The 15,857-nt window shown below is 39.9% G+C and overlaps 1 protein-coding gene across 1 annotated transcript in view; it reads left to right on the top strand.

The window, feature by feature from the left end:
* BABAM2 (BRISC and BRCA1 A complex member 2) overlaps positions 1 to 15,857 on the top strand; it is a 324,027-nt gene that overhangs the window by 257,040 nt on the left and 51,130 nt on the right. The window contains exons 8-10 of the mRNA XM_034764779.1: positions 5,022 to 5,121; positions 8,492 to 8,562; positions 10,334 to 10,416. Of these exons, the coding sequence (XP_034620670.1) occupies positions 5,022 to 5,121; positions 8,492 to 8,562; positions 10,334 to 10,416 (254 nt within the window). The remainder of the gene's footprint in view (positions 1 to 5,021; positions 5,122 to 8,491; positions 8,563 to 10,333; positions 10,417 to 15,857) is intronic.

The following is a 15,857-nucleotide window of genomic DNA, read 5'->3' as shown; positions in this document are numbered from 1 at the left end:
AGTTGAAGAAGCTTGATTCTTTTTTATGATCTTCTTAAAATTGTTTGTTTCTTGGACAACTGCAGATTACATGTTTGTAGTCTCCTGTTTCTTTTAAGCACTTCCAGGAGAGATAGCTTCATCATTTTCTATTCATTTGTACTAAAGACCTGTACAAAAATTATAAAATACATTAAAATGTATCCATTTGTGATTTGTATGCTCAGTAATACTATAGCTTCTCTATATTGTGTTCATTAATAAGTGCTTGTTTGGGAAACATGAACTCATTCCTCAAGATTTTTTACATACATTGACACATTTGTAGTGCTGCCAAAATTAATATGTTCTACCCTAATTTTTGTTTATGGTTATAAAAAGCTCCAAAAGTGTTTCTTTGTCAAAAAAAGTCTGACATCTTTAAGGGTTTTTTTTTATCAGTTGTCCCAAAACATTATCTTCCCTTTTATCTTTGTTAATAGATTACCACATAATTATATGTGCCTGAGCATTTTGATGAGTCTTTCTTTTTTGTACAGGGCATGTCACTTTTTTCCCCAATAACGGATTTAAGGGGGTTAGTGGCATGCAGATTTTTTGCAGTTTAAATGCATAGATATTTTATTATTGAACATACATTCTTACTTGAGTTCATATAGGATGGATTTATTTCTTAGACTCAGTATATCTACATTTTAATTTCCAGGTAGTTGGCAAAAATTTGGTTCTTGTATGTGTCATGCATGCTTAATGGGGATTTCATTTGCTAAAGGAGTTTTTTAAATCTCTTTTCACTAGTTCAAATTAAAAATATATCCAGACTGGAAAACTCCTCTTTTATGAAATCAGCGAATAGTAATTAAGGAGAACATTTGTAAGATATTTTTATGGTGAAAGGGCAACATATTTTTCTCCCTAGAAACGGTAAGGCAAAGATGTTTCTCAGGCAGACCGAGAATCTTTATGGTAGGAGCACTATCCCACCTTCTGCCTTCCATCTCTGTCTTTGTGGTTTGGCGGGCTAGCTCCATCTCTGCTGTTTTAAGCAGGCTTTGATTTTCCTAGACACTTTTAGGCTTGCTCAACACTAGAAAAGTTATACTGATATAACTACATCAGTTCGAGGTGTTATATTTTACCAATATATCTATACTGATATTAGCCCTAATGTCGATGCAGTTATATAAGAATAAAGGTGTTTTAGAATGGTATCGCTTATTTCAGTACCTGAACCAGAATAATCTATATTGGTATAGGCACTTTTATACTGGTATAACTGCATTCATAGTAGAGAATTATATTGCCACTTTATCTGTAACTGTTACAGTTAAAGTGGCAAAACTCTCTAGTGTAGACAAGCCATTGGTCACAAATTTAAAATAATCATTCAGAGTCTGGAAAATGGATTGCAACAGAGCAATATAAGAAAAGAAGCAGCATTTGAAAACTGTTAGAGATTCTCTTATGTCTTTGAGAAGGTAACAGATTTTTTTAGACAAAGAATGCAGTGAATCTAATTTACCTCTATTTCAGTAAGGCATTTGACACAGTTCCACATGGGGAATTATTAGCTAAATTGGAAAAGATGGGGATCAATATGAAAATTGAAAGGTGGATAAGGAACTGGTTAAAGGGGAGACTACAATGGGTCATACTGAAAGGTGAACTGTCAGGCTGGAGGGAGGTTACTAGTGGAGTTCCTCAGGATCGGTTTTGGGACCATCTTCTTTAATCTTTTTATTACTGACCTTGGCACAAAAAGTGGAAGTGTGCTAATAGTTTGCATATGACACAAAGCTGGGAGGTATTGCAAATACAGAGAAGGACCGGGATATCATACAGGAAGATCTGGATGACCTTGTAAACTGGAGTAATAGTAATAGGATGAAATTTAATAGTGAAAAGTGCAAGGTCATGCATGTAGGGATTAATAACAAGAATTTTTGTTATAAACTGGGGACTTATCAGTTGGAAGTAATGGAGGAGAAGGACCTCAGAGTATTGGTTGATCACAGGATGACTATGAGCCGCCAATGTGATATGGCCATGAAAAAAGTTAATGCAGTCTTGGGATGCATCAGGCGAGGTATTTCCAGTAGAGATAAGGAGGTGTTAGTACCGTTATACAAGGCACTAGTGAGACCTCATCTGAAATAGAGTGTGCAGTTCTGGTCTCCCATGTTTAAGAAGGATGAATTCAAACTGGAACAGGTTCAGAGAAGGGCTACCAGGATGATCCGAGGAATGGAAAACCTGTCTTATGAAAGGAGACTCAAAGAGTTTGGCTTGTTTAGCCTAACCAAAAGAAGGCTATGGGGAGATATGATTGCTTTCTATAAATATATCAGAGGAATAAATACTAGGGAGGGAGAGGAATTATTTAAGCTCAGTACCAATGTGGACACAAGAACAAATGGATATAAACTGGCCATCAGAAAGTTTAGACTTGAAATTAGATGAAGGTTTCTAACCATCAGAGGAATGAAGTTCTGGAACAGCCGTCCAAGGGGAGCAGTGGGGCAAAAGACATATCTGTCTTGAAGACTAAGCTTGATAAGTTTATGGCGGGGATAGTATGATGGGATAGCCTAATTTTGGCAATAAATTGATCTTTGTCTATTAGCAATAAATATGCCCAATGGCCTGTTAGATGGGGTGGGATCTGAGTTACTACAGAGAATTCTTTCCTGGGTGCTGGCTGGTAAGTCTTGCTCCCATGCTCAGGGATTAGCTGATCGCCATATTTTGGGTCAGGAAGGAATTTTCCTCCAGGGCAGATTCGCAGAGGTCCTTGGGGTTTTTCGCCTTCCTCTGCAGCGTGGGGCACGGGTCACTTGCTGGAGGATTCTCTGTACCTTGAAGTCTTTAAACCATGATTTGAGGACTTCAGTAGCTCAGACACTGGTTAGGGGTTTATTACAGGAGTGGGTCGGTGAGATTCTGTGGCCTGCGTTGTGCAGGAGATCAGACTAGACGATCATAATGGTCTCTTCTGACCTTTAAGTCTATGAGTCTGTTGGAACCAAAAGAGGAATCTGATTTTCTTTGTACTATTTTGAGCATCTCCAGTGGTATCTCACTGCTGAGAGGATCCTTAGATTTGGATGCAACTGAGGCAAGAGAGACTGTGGGTTGGGCAATAGCACTTCCTTTGTTTAAGGGTAGGAGTGTTCAGGGGATATATTTGTATGATATAGGGAGTAGTGATTGCAAAGTTGACAAGGCCCGATTATTATCATCTTCAGAGTAGGATCAGAGCCTGCTCTTAACTTGTCAGGATGAGAACCCTGCTTCATTCCTCCAATCTGAATACAATTTCAGAATTTTCTGAGGGGAAATTATAGTTTGGCTATCGGACCACACTTTTGATGACCGGCTAATACATTATGATCCACTTGTCTCTGACCATCCTTAAGTGGCCAAATAGCATTCCCATACCTCTCAATACATCACCTTGGTAAGTAGATGGCCTGCAACAAACAAAGCAACCAAGAAGGAGACTAAAGTTGGTGACAAAAAACAGCTCTATATTTGACTAATGACAGCATAAAGAGTTTTGTTCCTGTGTGGCTGGGATATACACTGAAGTATTTTCTTTTTCTTATTCAGTCTTGCATCTGCAAAGTTCAGACCTACAGAACTATTCCATGTGGTGAACAGTCTGCTGACTCCAGACGGTTTCAGTAACAGATTTCAGTGCATCTCATTATGATACATTTTTGAGTTAGGCTTCTAACATTCAAAGGGTTTTGCCAGTATAGACCCTTATACCTAGACAAAGAAAGAGTCTGTCAAGGCATAAGAATCCTTGCCAGAAGATCCCTTTGTAGGATAAGGACCTTGCTTTGCAGAGAAGATCTATTGGATGCTAATGTTTTTGTGGGAGCAATGCATAAACAGCATGAGACAAAGTAACATCTTAACTTTTGGAGTATAGCTTAGTTTCATTTATAGAGAAGTACTGTATGTTCAAAGAGAGATACAAGCCATGACCTGTAAGATAGGTTCATGTCCCTTATGATTGGTAAAAGACAATGGGAAGGATTTAGGTCTGTTGTTGAAAAAACTGGTATTGCCTTTATCTGGGTGTACAATCAACTTTTAAGAAAAAGTGGTTATGGCCTTGCTTGCAGAGGAAGCCATCAGATGAAGTTTCTGGCCTTGACAATTACAGCCCGCCCTCAAATCTTCATTTTATGGGAAAGGCTATTGAAAAGGTGCCAATGCAGCTTTGGGTTCCTTTCACTGTCCTTGGTCTCTCTCATTCTGGTTTCTGGTCTGTGTGTGGTACAGGGATAGAATTAGTATCTTTATTCAGATGATCTTTTTCTAGTGATGGACAAAGTTCAGGTATAAAGCTAATCAAGAAAAGGGGAGGGAACATAATGTAATTTTAAAACAGTGCAACCAGCTCCAGTCAGATGTTCATGTTGATTTTATTGGATATGCCTTTGATATGCTTGACCATGAGGTGTTGATCTCACACTTACAGGATTTGGTAGGGGTTAATGGATATGTTATTTAGTGGCTCTCGAGGGTGTTGAGAAACTACTCTTTTTTAATTACTGTGGACATAAGTGAGTTATTTATGGATGCTTGGGTATTACATGGAAGGCTGTTTATACTGTCTGTTGTATACATTTAGATGCAATGTCTGGTTGCATTTAAGCTGCTATGAACCTAGATACAATGATGATAAAAATAATACAAAGCATTAAATAAATAAAATTAAAACTATTCTTTGAGAGGATGCTTGGTATGTCTGCCACTCCTAGTATGAACACTTAACTCTTCCAGTTGGAGGGGTTTGATACTCCTGGTTAAAGATGTCTGCTGTCAGTAAGGCGTCAGCGGTAGTATATGGTAAAGTTACAGTTTGTATCTCTAATGTTTATTACATAGTCTAGGGCTAATATAAATCAGTTTGTAATCTTTTCTTAGTGTGGTGCTGGGCTTTTTACATTGGGAAAGGTAAGAATCACTAACATGTCCCATAGGAGCAGCATCTGATATATTGTGAAATAAAAATATTTTATTTTTAGTGCTCTTGGAGGCTCCTCTGCCCTTCACATCCCAGCCTTTCCAGGTGGAGGCTGTCTCATTGACTATGTACCGCAGGTGTGCCAGCTGCTAACTAACAAGGTGAGTTAATACACAGAACTTAATTTCTCCTTCCTTCTTGTGTTATACTGTACTTTACAAGCAATTTTATGAAACCACTGTGGTAGGGTGACCAGACGTCCCGATTTTATCGGGACTGTCCCGATATTTGCTTCTTTGTCCCGCGTCCCGACCAATGTTTGGTCGGGACACTGGACAAAGAAGAAATTTTCCCTTCCGCTCCGGCGCTCGGCCCCCCCCCCCCCCGGCTCCGTCCCCTCCTTCCCCCATTGGCTCCCTCCCCAAATCCCCGCCCTGGCCCCGCCTCTTCCCCAGCATTCCTCCTACCTCCCAGGCTTGCAGCATGGCGGCGCAAGCCTGGAGAGAGGGGGTGGCGGCAGCGGTGCCTGGATCCTGGAGCTGGTGAGTCAGCTCCAGCACCCGGGCACCGGGCGGGCAAGGGAGGGAGACAGGGGGGCTCAGCTGTGAGCCCCCCCCGCCGCGCCAGAGGGCTTCTGCCCAGGCTGCTGCACCCGGGGCCGGGAGCGCAGCCTGAAGGCTGCTCCAGCCCTGCAGCCCGCGGGGCAGCGCGGTGGGTCCAGTCGGGGGGCAGCGCGGAGCGGGCAGGGGCCAGGTGGGCGGCGCGGGGGCCTGGGCCGAATCCCTGCTGCTGCCGGGGAGCCCCGCGCCTCTCCGTCCCGCTTGCGGCTGCGGCTCCTTCCCGGTGGGACGCGCCCCCCCGGCCTGCCCCACTCACATGTGGCGCGCGTCCAGCTGCTCCTTCCCGGCGGGAGGGAGACTAGGCGCGGGGGACACGCGCCGCATGTGCCCGGGGCAGCGGGAGGCGCGTCCCGCCAGGAAGGAGCCACAGCCGCGAGCGGGAGGGAGAGGCGCGGGGCTCCCTGGCAGCAGCAGGGATTCGGCCCCTGCCGCCCCTCCCGGCTCCTGCCCGTTCCGCGCTGCCCCCGCCCAGACCCACTGCGCCCCGCATATGCCCGTGGCGGGCCAGGGGGCGGGAGGCTCCGCGGGGACTCGGGGAGGGCAGCGTGCGGGGCCTGCTAATGCCCCAGGCCCCTTAAAACTTTTTTTTTGCTCTGTCCCCCCCTTTTTTTGCTCCGCCTCCCCCCTTTTTGGCTCCGCCCCCGTCCCGATATTTTATAGTGGTAATCTGGTCACCCTACACTGTGGAAACAACGGATTCTACTTATTCAACCGATGATTTAAGTAAAGCAAACTCAAGTAAGTTAAACTATTCCAGTAACACTGTCTTATACCTGATCTTGTGAGAGATTGAACACTTTTATGTCCCATTAAAGTCATTGGGAGTTGTAGTTATACAGCATTTCTTGGATTTTAAAGGAGTTTTCTTATTGTTTTAAGGTACATTAGGATAAAAATATCACCCCAACATATTATTGGTCTGTTGCTAGATAAATAGCAATATATAGCCAATGACTTTCTTTCAGTGGAAAGACATCTAACTATCCCTAGATTACTGTCGATTGTGAGCACTCAAGAAAAGGTCCTATTACAGTGATATTATCTCAGCTAATTCATCCAAATGGACTGATTCATCTTCTCTGATGAATGTTGATATAGTAAAGTAATAGCCACTTACCTTTTCCATTAATAGAAAGCTATATTCTGTTTGGCTTAGAGTCTAAGGGTACGTCTATACTTACCTCCGGGTTCGGCGGTAAGCAATTGATCTTCTGGGATCGATTTATCGCAGCTTGTCTAGACGCGATAAATCGATCCTGGAAGTGCTCGCCGTCGACACCGGTACTCCTGCTCCGTGAGAAGAGTACGCGGAGTCGATGGGAGCCTGCCTGCCGCGTGTGGACCCGCCGTAAGTACCTTGTAGTTCGAACTAAGATACTTCAACTTCAGCAACATTATTCACGTAGCTGAAGTTGCGTATCTTAGTTCGAACTGGGGGGTTAGTGTGGACCAGCCCTAAGCGAAAGAGAAAGTTTATTCATTAGGTATAGTATTTTGTAAAGTTTCTCAGATGATTTAAATGTAGTTTTTAAGTTAGAACAGTAATTTAGGGCCAGGCATTCAGCAATCTGGTTATTGTAGATTCCCTATTTGTCTTTTTTATTTCATATTTTTTGTTTTTCTTGTTTAAATGAGGAAATTAAATGATGTCTTTTAGAAAAGGCTCCTTCAAAATGCATTTCCATAATTATACAGAAATCTATCTTTAGGGCTGTTTTGTTGTGGTTTTCTGTTACAACTACTTTCTGTTTTTAAAACCTACGAGTACACAGGACTGTTTTTATCCTTTTTTTAAACAAAGGTACTTAAGCAAACTTATCATCTGTTTTCCTTTTTCCAAAATAATGTTTCAGATCCCACACAAAGCCTTCAAACTAAGCACTTTTTTATAAACTGAAATAAGTCCTATTTTATAAATAGAATTATTTTACTTTGAGAGGATATAACATAGCTCTGAGCACTGATTGTATCAAGGTTATTTCAATAACTTAACACAAGCATTTGCCAACCAAGGAAATCCAATGTTACCATAGCCAACACAAATAAAGTATATATTCCCCCCCCTCCCCACTTCTTTCACTCAGCATTAAGAGGCTCTATAAGAGTTAGTTTCCATTATGAAAAGCAAAGTAGGATTTGTATAAGTGACTATGAATGGAAGTATCCTATAGATATAACATAATGAGTTGGGAACTAGACACTCTTTCAGCCTAGCATCTTTGGTGTTGGTTTCATCATGAGTCAAACTTTGCTTATCTTGCAAGTAATCCATTCAAGTCAACAGGAGGACTATTCATGTAAAGCAAGGACTCTTCAGTGGGCTCAGATCTTCCAACGTAAGTGTAGTGGTCTGGATCAGTGCTGGGATGGAAAACTTTCAAGGGAAACTCCGGATTCTTAAGAATTTGGTGTTGGTGATTCAGTAGGTGGCTCTCTTCTATCTGAGTCAGCCTGAAGCCAATAATACAGCTTACCGTTAGGAAGTTCTCGGCTGCTAGATATGCTGTTTTTCAGATGACACACACAATTATGGTCCTGAGCAATTTTCTTAACAGGATGTTTCTCTAGCATCCTGGCCAAATGCTAGCTCAGCCAATTACATATTGCCTATCTCAGGTTCTTTCTATTGCTTCAATTGGATATGATATTCTTCTTCACTTCTTATTGCACAGTAGTGCTACCAGGTGCTGATTCACCTACAGGTGAATGAAGAGAGCCATGTGTACCATTTGTTTGAAAGGCATTTTAGGATCCTTTAGGATGAAACATGGCATTTAAAAGTAGGATGCAACATTATTGATATTCTGTAAATAGATTTCTCCAGTAAAACTAGAACAATATGAAATGTTGGGAGCCTTTTCTTTGTGTAAAATGTCTTCATAGCTTTGGGTTGGCTTTTTTTCCCCCCCAGGTACAATATGTTATTCAGGGATACCATAAGAGAAGGGAGTATATTGCCGCTTTCCTGAGTCACTTTGGAACGTAAGTCTTCTTTTAATGCATCTTCTCATGTAACAGCAGCAAAAGCAAAATTATTTTACCTTTCTGATTCACGGTTAGATGTCTTGGTTATTAGTTGAGGCAATGACATTCTACCTCTCATTATAAGGTTCTGCTGAAACATTATATATAATCCTACTATAGCAGCTACAATCAACAGGATGACTTGAAGCTAGAGGTAAAACTTGCTGTACGGCAGGAGAGCATGCTCATTACATGACCTTTGGCTATATAATTAACTTCCACTGGATGAGTCCACATCTAGCCATCTTCAGAAAATGATGCACATAGGCCTTCTCATAGTAGTGATTGTAGCAAGCAATCCAGAATTATTCCTCCTGGAAGCCAGCCACCACATTGATTCAACTCAGGAAGTAACCTAAAATGAGGAGGAGATGATAGTTTTCATCCCTTTGTGAAGAAAGTGAAGTTTCCTTATTTCTGTACAGCATGACTACAGAAATATTATGGCAATAGGCACATCAAAAAATGAATGGATGGATGGTTATAGAGAGACTGTAAGGAGGAGCACCCCAGATGCTCTCAGGTGGCACAGTGACACCTAAGGAGAGAGGTAATCTCTTATGGATCCAAACCATATAAGTCTTTCTAGATAGATATCAATGGTGCAAATCAGAAGTTAGTACAGACATTGGAGAACTGGTCTGATTAAAAACATGATTTCTTTTCTGAGAATTATTCAATCCAAATCTGTGCTACAGAAAACCCGCCATCTGTACAATGGATTTATAACACAGTTCTCAAGACAAAAAGAATCCATCTCCATAATGACCAAGTAAACTGTGCTAACATCCTGCTGTGATTTAAACATGACAGTAGACACCATCTGATCCCAGGGTCAATAAGATAAAGTTGTTGATATAAGTATGAAAAAAGCACATGGTACGTAACAAATTAGTATACTGAAACATTGCAGTTTACATACTCTGATGCTATCATAGTCTTAATCCATTTCGGGGGTGGGGGGAATTGCATGAGCAACTTAATCAGAATTTAGCTCCTTGTGTATTTGACAATATTATAAATTTTACAATATACAAAAACTAAATTAAAAAAACAGCAGCAAAAATAACAACAACAACAAACAGCACCACAGTAATTTGACAAGCCTCAGTGTTTAACGATATAAGATAATCAGGAATCAAGGCTGAAGATATTAATTCAGCTGTCATATGGATTTTTTTCTCTACGTAAGTAAAAATAGTCCTTGTGAAAGCTTTTCTTTAAATTTAAAATACAATTTGTGGATTTTGAATGTATATTTGTATATTTTAGATGTATAAATTGTCAGATTTAGACTCCACCTGGATTATTGGAAGTAAATGTTATGACATGGGTCCCTAGATTTTCAGTAAGGTCTCTGCTTTTTATATATAACTTCAATGTCATAGTGTATTAATGATCTCCATCTGAGTAACATACATGCAGTTTTTGGTAGCTATGTTCAATTATTACTGAATTTCACTTGCAAGTGCCATTAGCAGAGCTGATTGCATTTTAAAAAGTATCTTGTTTACACTGATAACCATTCCTCAGATGGAAGCTCCATTATTCCATTTGAGAGAAGCCACATGCAGCCTGCATTTGGATAGAACATAATAGCAGATAGTAAATAAAGTAAAATCTTGGGTGTTTTCCTTTGCTTTAACCCAATATTTATTTGCTTATCATTCATTATTGTAAGGAATATTGTGTAAAAATGTGTTCTTGTTTTATATTTCTGTTTTTATAGTGGTGTGGTGGAATATGATGCAGAGGGCTTCACAAAGCTCACACTGTTGCTGATGTGGAAAGATTTTTGCTTCCTTGTTCACAGTGAGTAGCTGTTTGCCTTTTTTTTCTTTTTACAGGAAACAATTTAACAGCTTTGGCTATTTTTATTTAATGACTATGTATTTTTGATGTGGCCATCACACTTTTGAAAACACAAAATCTTGACTGCAATTTGAGAATGAGGGATGATTTATGCAGATAGATCTGATTTATAAAATTACCAAATGTATTCTTGGAAAGTGCTCCAGTAACTTACCCCGAGGTTCTGGCAGCTGTACATGTTGGCAACTGGGCCATTAGTGTGCATAACCCAGGGGTACCCAAATTCATTCATCGCTTGCCACCAACAAATAAATTTGTGGGCCTTTTTAGATCAAAATAATGTACACATCCATAATGTTTCTTGTACTTATATTTTCTGAGGTAGATGAATAGAAATTGTTGCTTTTTCAATTCACCCTCTAAAAAAACCTGCAGCTGATCACCTTTGTTGTCCTCCTGTAGTTAGAGAGAGGACAGCCACAAGCAAGATTTTAGGACTCAGTGGCCACCATTGACCCTCCAGCTAGGCTTTGGGCATCCTTGATGCAAACACTTTGAACTAAATTTGTAAATCAAGACAGCACTAGAACATGTTATGAGTTTGAGGTGACTTGATCATGGTCTACAAATACATACATGAGGAAGAGATTTCTGATAGTAGGTGGTTCTTTAATCTAGCAGACAAAAATATAACCAGTACCTTTGGGGTTGGGAACTAAGTTTAGACAAAGTCAGAGTAGAAATAAGGTGCATGTTTTTCACAATTTGGGTAATTAACCATTGGAACAACTTTCCTAGGAATGTGGTGGATTCTCCATCACTGGAAGTCTTTAAATTAAGACTGGATATATTTCTGAAAAATATGCTATAGCTTAAACAAAAGTTATGGGCTTTATGAAAAAATTACTAGGTAAGGTTCTGTGGCCTGCATTGTGCAGGAGATCAGACTAGATGATACCAATTGTTCCTTCTGGCCTTTAAATGCATGAATTTTAGAAACACAGAAATATAGAGAGTATTTGGTTTGGGCAAGAGTATCTGTGCTCTTCCCTCAGAGTGTCAATCATCTTACCCTTTATTTATTTATTTTTGACCAATGCTCTTCTCTTCTCTGTGGTGCCATTTAGTGTAAAACAATGATAAATGCCACACTGCGGCTACAAGTATTGTATTATGTTAGCCCTTTCGTGCTGAAATTGTCTTAGTTGTATTCTTTCTTTTTTCTTTAATTTGGGCCAGTTTCTCCTATAAGAACACTGATGCTGGTGTCTAAATACAAGCTTGCTAAATGCAAGAGACTATAATCATTTTAGACTCTAAAGAAAACATCTGATCCTATTATTTATGAACTCCAGAAAATTTGAAGCTGGATGCAATTCCCACGATAACTGTAGGATTTACAGCATAAGCCAATAAAGAAGGTCCAGTTGGACAAGTCAACCTTTCTTTATATATTCACTCACATTCCTTTCCCATTCCATGCTCTCAGAGACCAGGGGTATCCTATTGAATGTTCCTTCACTTTCTGCATCATTCTCCCCATCTCTTCCCCCCTCCCCAGCCTTCTTCATCCCTATTGTCTTTAGTTTTGTTTTAAGTTGTATTAAATTAAAGTTTCCTATGGAGCTGTTTTTTGCCTTGAGAGAAGAAAGCCTGGTATTAGCCCTAATAAACATTGAAGTAGCTAGGTTTCACAAGAGTCAAAATTCAAACTTCTGCTGAACAGTAGAGCAGTTTTTAATTGTTAAGTAATATTCAGAGCTCTCTACTTATGACTGTAGAGCCCTTGAGAGGTATGATTATAACGGAACAGCTTGTCACTATGAATTAGCTCCATGACCTTGTAAAGTGTGCAGTAACTTATCTGTGCAAGTCATTGCATCACTTGCTTGTTGAATAACCCACTGCATAACTTAAATAAGTTACATGTACTAAAGGATATTGCAATGAAATCACCGAAACCTGCATTTCATTTCCTGAATGAAGTAATGCAGACTTTCATCTCTTTACCGCTGAAATGACTGTGTATATTATGGTTGAATATTTATCAGCCTTAAATGTTAAAATGTCTAGCACAGATAGTTTTAAGTTGAAAAAAGTTGTACGTTATATATTTACTATATGAGAAACATTCTTCAGAGAATAAATGAAGTATAAGTGAGAAAAATGAGGAACTGTGCAAATGTGCAGAAGACATCGTGGCAAACCAAGTAAAAGGAATAAGATTCTTTATTAAAATAGATTTGCAGCTCATGTAGACATACCCACGCAGGCTTTCATCTAGCTAGCTCACTAAAAATAGCACTGAGGTTTTGGTGGTACAGGCTTTAGTGTGGGTTGCACAAATGACTGTGTACCCAGGGTTCATAGAATAAGTAGTCTGAGTTAAGTGAAAAAGTAAAGGACCGAAACTGTAAAAGGTAAATTGGATTTTAAAATAATATTACACTGGTACAGAATACTGTACTTTACATACACTATTATAATATTTTGTTAAAGTCTTTTTTCTGTTGACTCAACTCAGGATTTATGTCTATTGGAACCCCCACCTCCACTCCAGAACAGTCTCACATGATAAAAAGTACAGTATTGTGTAGTTCTTATGGAATAAAGGGCACAGTAAGGGAAGTCTGTACAGCTTGTCTTGCAATATAGGAGAGCTATCTAATTGCAGACTTTAGCAACTATTTTAATCTAATCATTAAGTGAATCTATCAAAGTCAGGTCAAAATGAGGTCACAGGAACTGTTGTTTAGTGGTTTAGTTCTAAGAGTTAATCAAGTGTTTTCAAATACATATTATAAGAGAAGAAATGAACATTAAGAGAAGTTCATGTTCATTCACTTGGGAGAGGAAGTCATTAACCAAATTTAATGTTAATGGTGGTGTAGTTGAAGAGTAACTCTATTCCCTTTGCTACTGTTTTATAACACTGATGTTTTTTCTTTAGTTTTGTAAAGAAGATGATTAATTTTCAGAGACTTAAAGGGTTTTTCTTTCCTTGCCTCACATTAATGTTAATGCAGATTTCATGGGTGTATGTCCAAGGTTGAATAGACCTCTGGATATGGACACAAGAGTGAGAATGTGTTGCGTAATTTTTTGGAAACTTGATCTTTACTATAGATGTGCGTTTAGCATCTCAACACAAATGAGATTGGTAGAAGATGGAAGGATTGGAAATAGTAATAAAAGTATCAGTGATGAATTAGTGGTTGTTGGCTTCTTATAATGGAGGATTCAGAAGGATACATGTCTAAATGGAAAGGTCTTGCTTCTTTGCTCCATATATGATCTTGTACCAGCGAGCATGGTAGCTTCCTCCAAGTATTTTGGTAGCTTCCAGCAAGTGTGTACTCTGTGGGCAATCCCAGACCTTTTTGAACCTGATGGGTTCACTTCACTTGGGCAAAATGGAAAAAACAATTAAGTTCCATTATGTAGTAAAATAGCTGGAGCACTAGAAGTCACCACCTAAAGCACTGGCTAAATGAAAGGCCTGAGCAAAGAATTAACTTGGTGAGAATTAGAGGGTTTCACTGGGAACTGATTGCAAAAGCAGGGGCTGGGGTATTAATTTGATTAATACTGTGTGTATTAGGAAGAAGAAAGCAGCCAGAAAAGTAAGGACAAAGCCAGAGAAGCACTGATGGCATGACCCTGAGAGGAAGCTGAGAGAGAGAGATTATATTGGGCAGAGCTCTGTCTAGAAGGGAGGCTGATAGACAGCAAGGACACTACCTGCTCTGTTTGTCCATACTGTGTTCAGAGAAACAGGTGTTTGTGTCCATGTTTTGTAAATAAACAGGATTGCATGAAATAAATACCTGACTCTACCATCAATTTCTCCTCCTAATGTAAACATCCTGCAAGGCCTCAAATATTGCCCAACCATTCAGACCAAAAAGGGCAACCTATTGTACTGTTTAGTGTCTGGTCATATTTGGGTCTAGCTGGCTTACTTAACAAAGAATTGTTGCTTTACCTTGGCATATATTACTGTTGTCCTTTGTGAAGTTGCTTTGCAGATTCCTAGTCCAGGAGTTACATGCCCTGCCATGCAAATCACAGAACCATGTAAAGCAGTAACGTCTCTAAGGGATAGGCAAGTGGAGATGGTGATTTGGAACCAAGAACATAAAAGAGAGTGCTCCCTCTCACAGTTATTCTCTGTCTGTCAGCAGATTTGGTCATGAAGCCAATCCCTCTCTCTTCTTGTGTGGAGTTGAATGTTAGAAGTAGAGAGTAGCTAGCACAGTAGGGTCCTGGTCCATGACTGGAGCTCCTAGGTGCTACCACAATTCAAATAATAATAATAATAATAATGTTAATGAGTTTGATAGTTTGGGGATCTTGTCAGTTTTTCGTCCCATGTGAGACTTGTTCCCATAACATTGGGTGCTGAAAAGAAAGTAGTCTTCAAGAATTGTTCCTCTGATTCAATCAAAATGTCAGCCAGCAGTCGTGACTAATGCCTAAAATTCCAAGCAGATCATCTTATGGTTCCTGCTCTCCTTGGTGTTTTGAACTTGATTGGCTCCACCTCCTCCATGGGATATTGTGTGAGAAAAGCACCTTCAGCTAAACACCTGGGAAAACAGGCAGTGTTGTGGCCCAGGTCATCTTGCAAATGGAAGACATGAATTACAGCAGTAAGATTCTGTATTTGCTTGAGATAGTTGGCACACATCTTGATGGTTCTGTGTTTTTAATTAAATATTTTAAATTTTTGTTTTATAAACTAAAATCTTTCCTGATTATTGTATGGTTCTTTTTATTTTATTGTTTGTGTCGGTGTGGCTTCAAGAAAAGAGGTGAAAGGTTGTGGAAGGGCAAATTTGTGGAAATGAAAGGGACAAGACAAAGAAAGCAAGTGCACAATAATGTAGGGAGCAAGGCAGAGGAGGAGGGTGTGATGCACATTGGTTAAGAGAAGGGAAAGTAGGGCAGCAGAAGGTAGGTCAAGCATAATAACAAAAACAGTGGTTCAAAATTAAGAAGCTCAATACTGAGATACAGTGAAGTCAGAAGTCTGCTACTGTTGTGACAGGATAGCTTTCTGCTGTTAGTGATAGCTAGTCAGGAAAAACTGGAGCTTTTCAAGAACCAGTCCTGGAAAGCTGAGGCTAGCAGTGGTTCCAGGAGGCCACTAGGACCAGTTCTTGGGAGTGATTCTTGACAGTGGAGTCAGCAAGGAAGGGTAAGCTGGCAAACCCAATTCCCTCCTCTGGCTCCCTGCCATTTGCTTCCAGTAATGTTTATTTTTTGGCATCTGATCCTAAAATTCACTCTTGGGTAGAGAGTATCTGCACAAAGCTCATGCACCATCTATGTCCCACATAAGTCCTCACAATAAGGTTGAAGTGGAATTTACATGCTACGTAGGTCTTGAGCATAGGGGTGAATGTCACCTGTTGAGTTCAGTGGAAATTGCAAGTACT

This window comes from Trachemys scripta, chromosome 3 (assembly GCF_013100865.1).
Source record: "Trachemys scripta elegans isolate TJP31775 chromosome 3, CAS_Tse_1.0, whole genome shotgun sequence".
NCBI classification, from domain to species: Eukaryota; Metazoa; Chordata; order Testudines; family Emydidae; genus Trachemys; species Trachemys scripta.
This window is presented reverse-complemented; position numbering and strand designations above follow the sequence as displayed.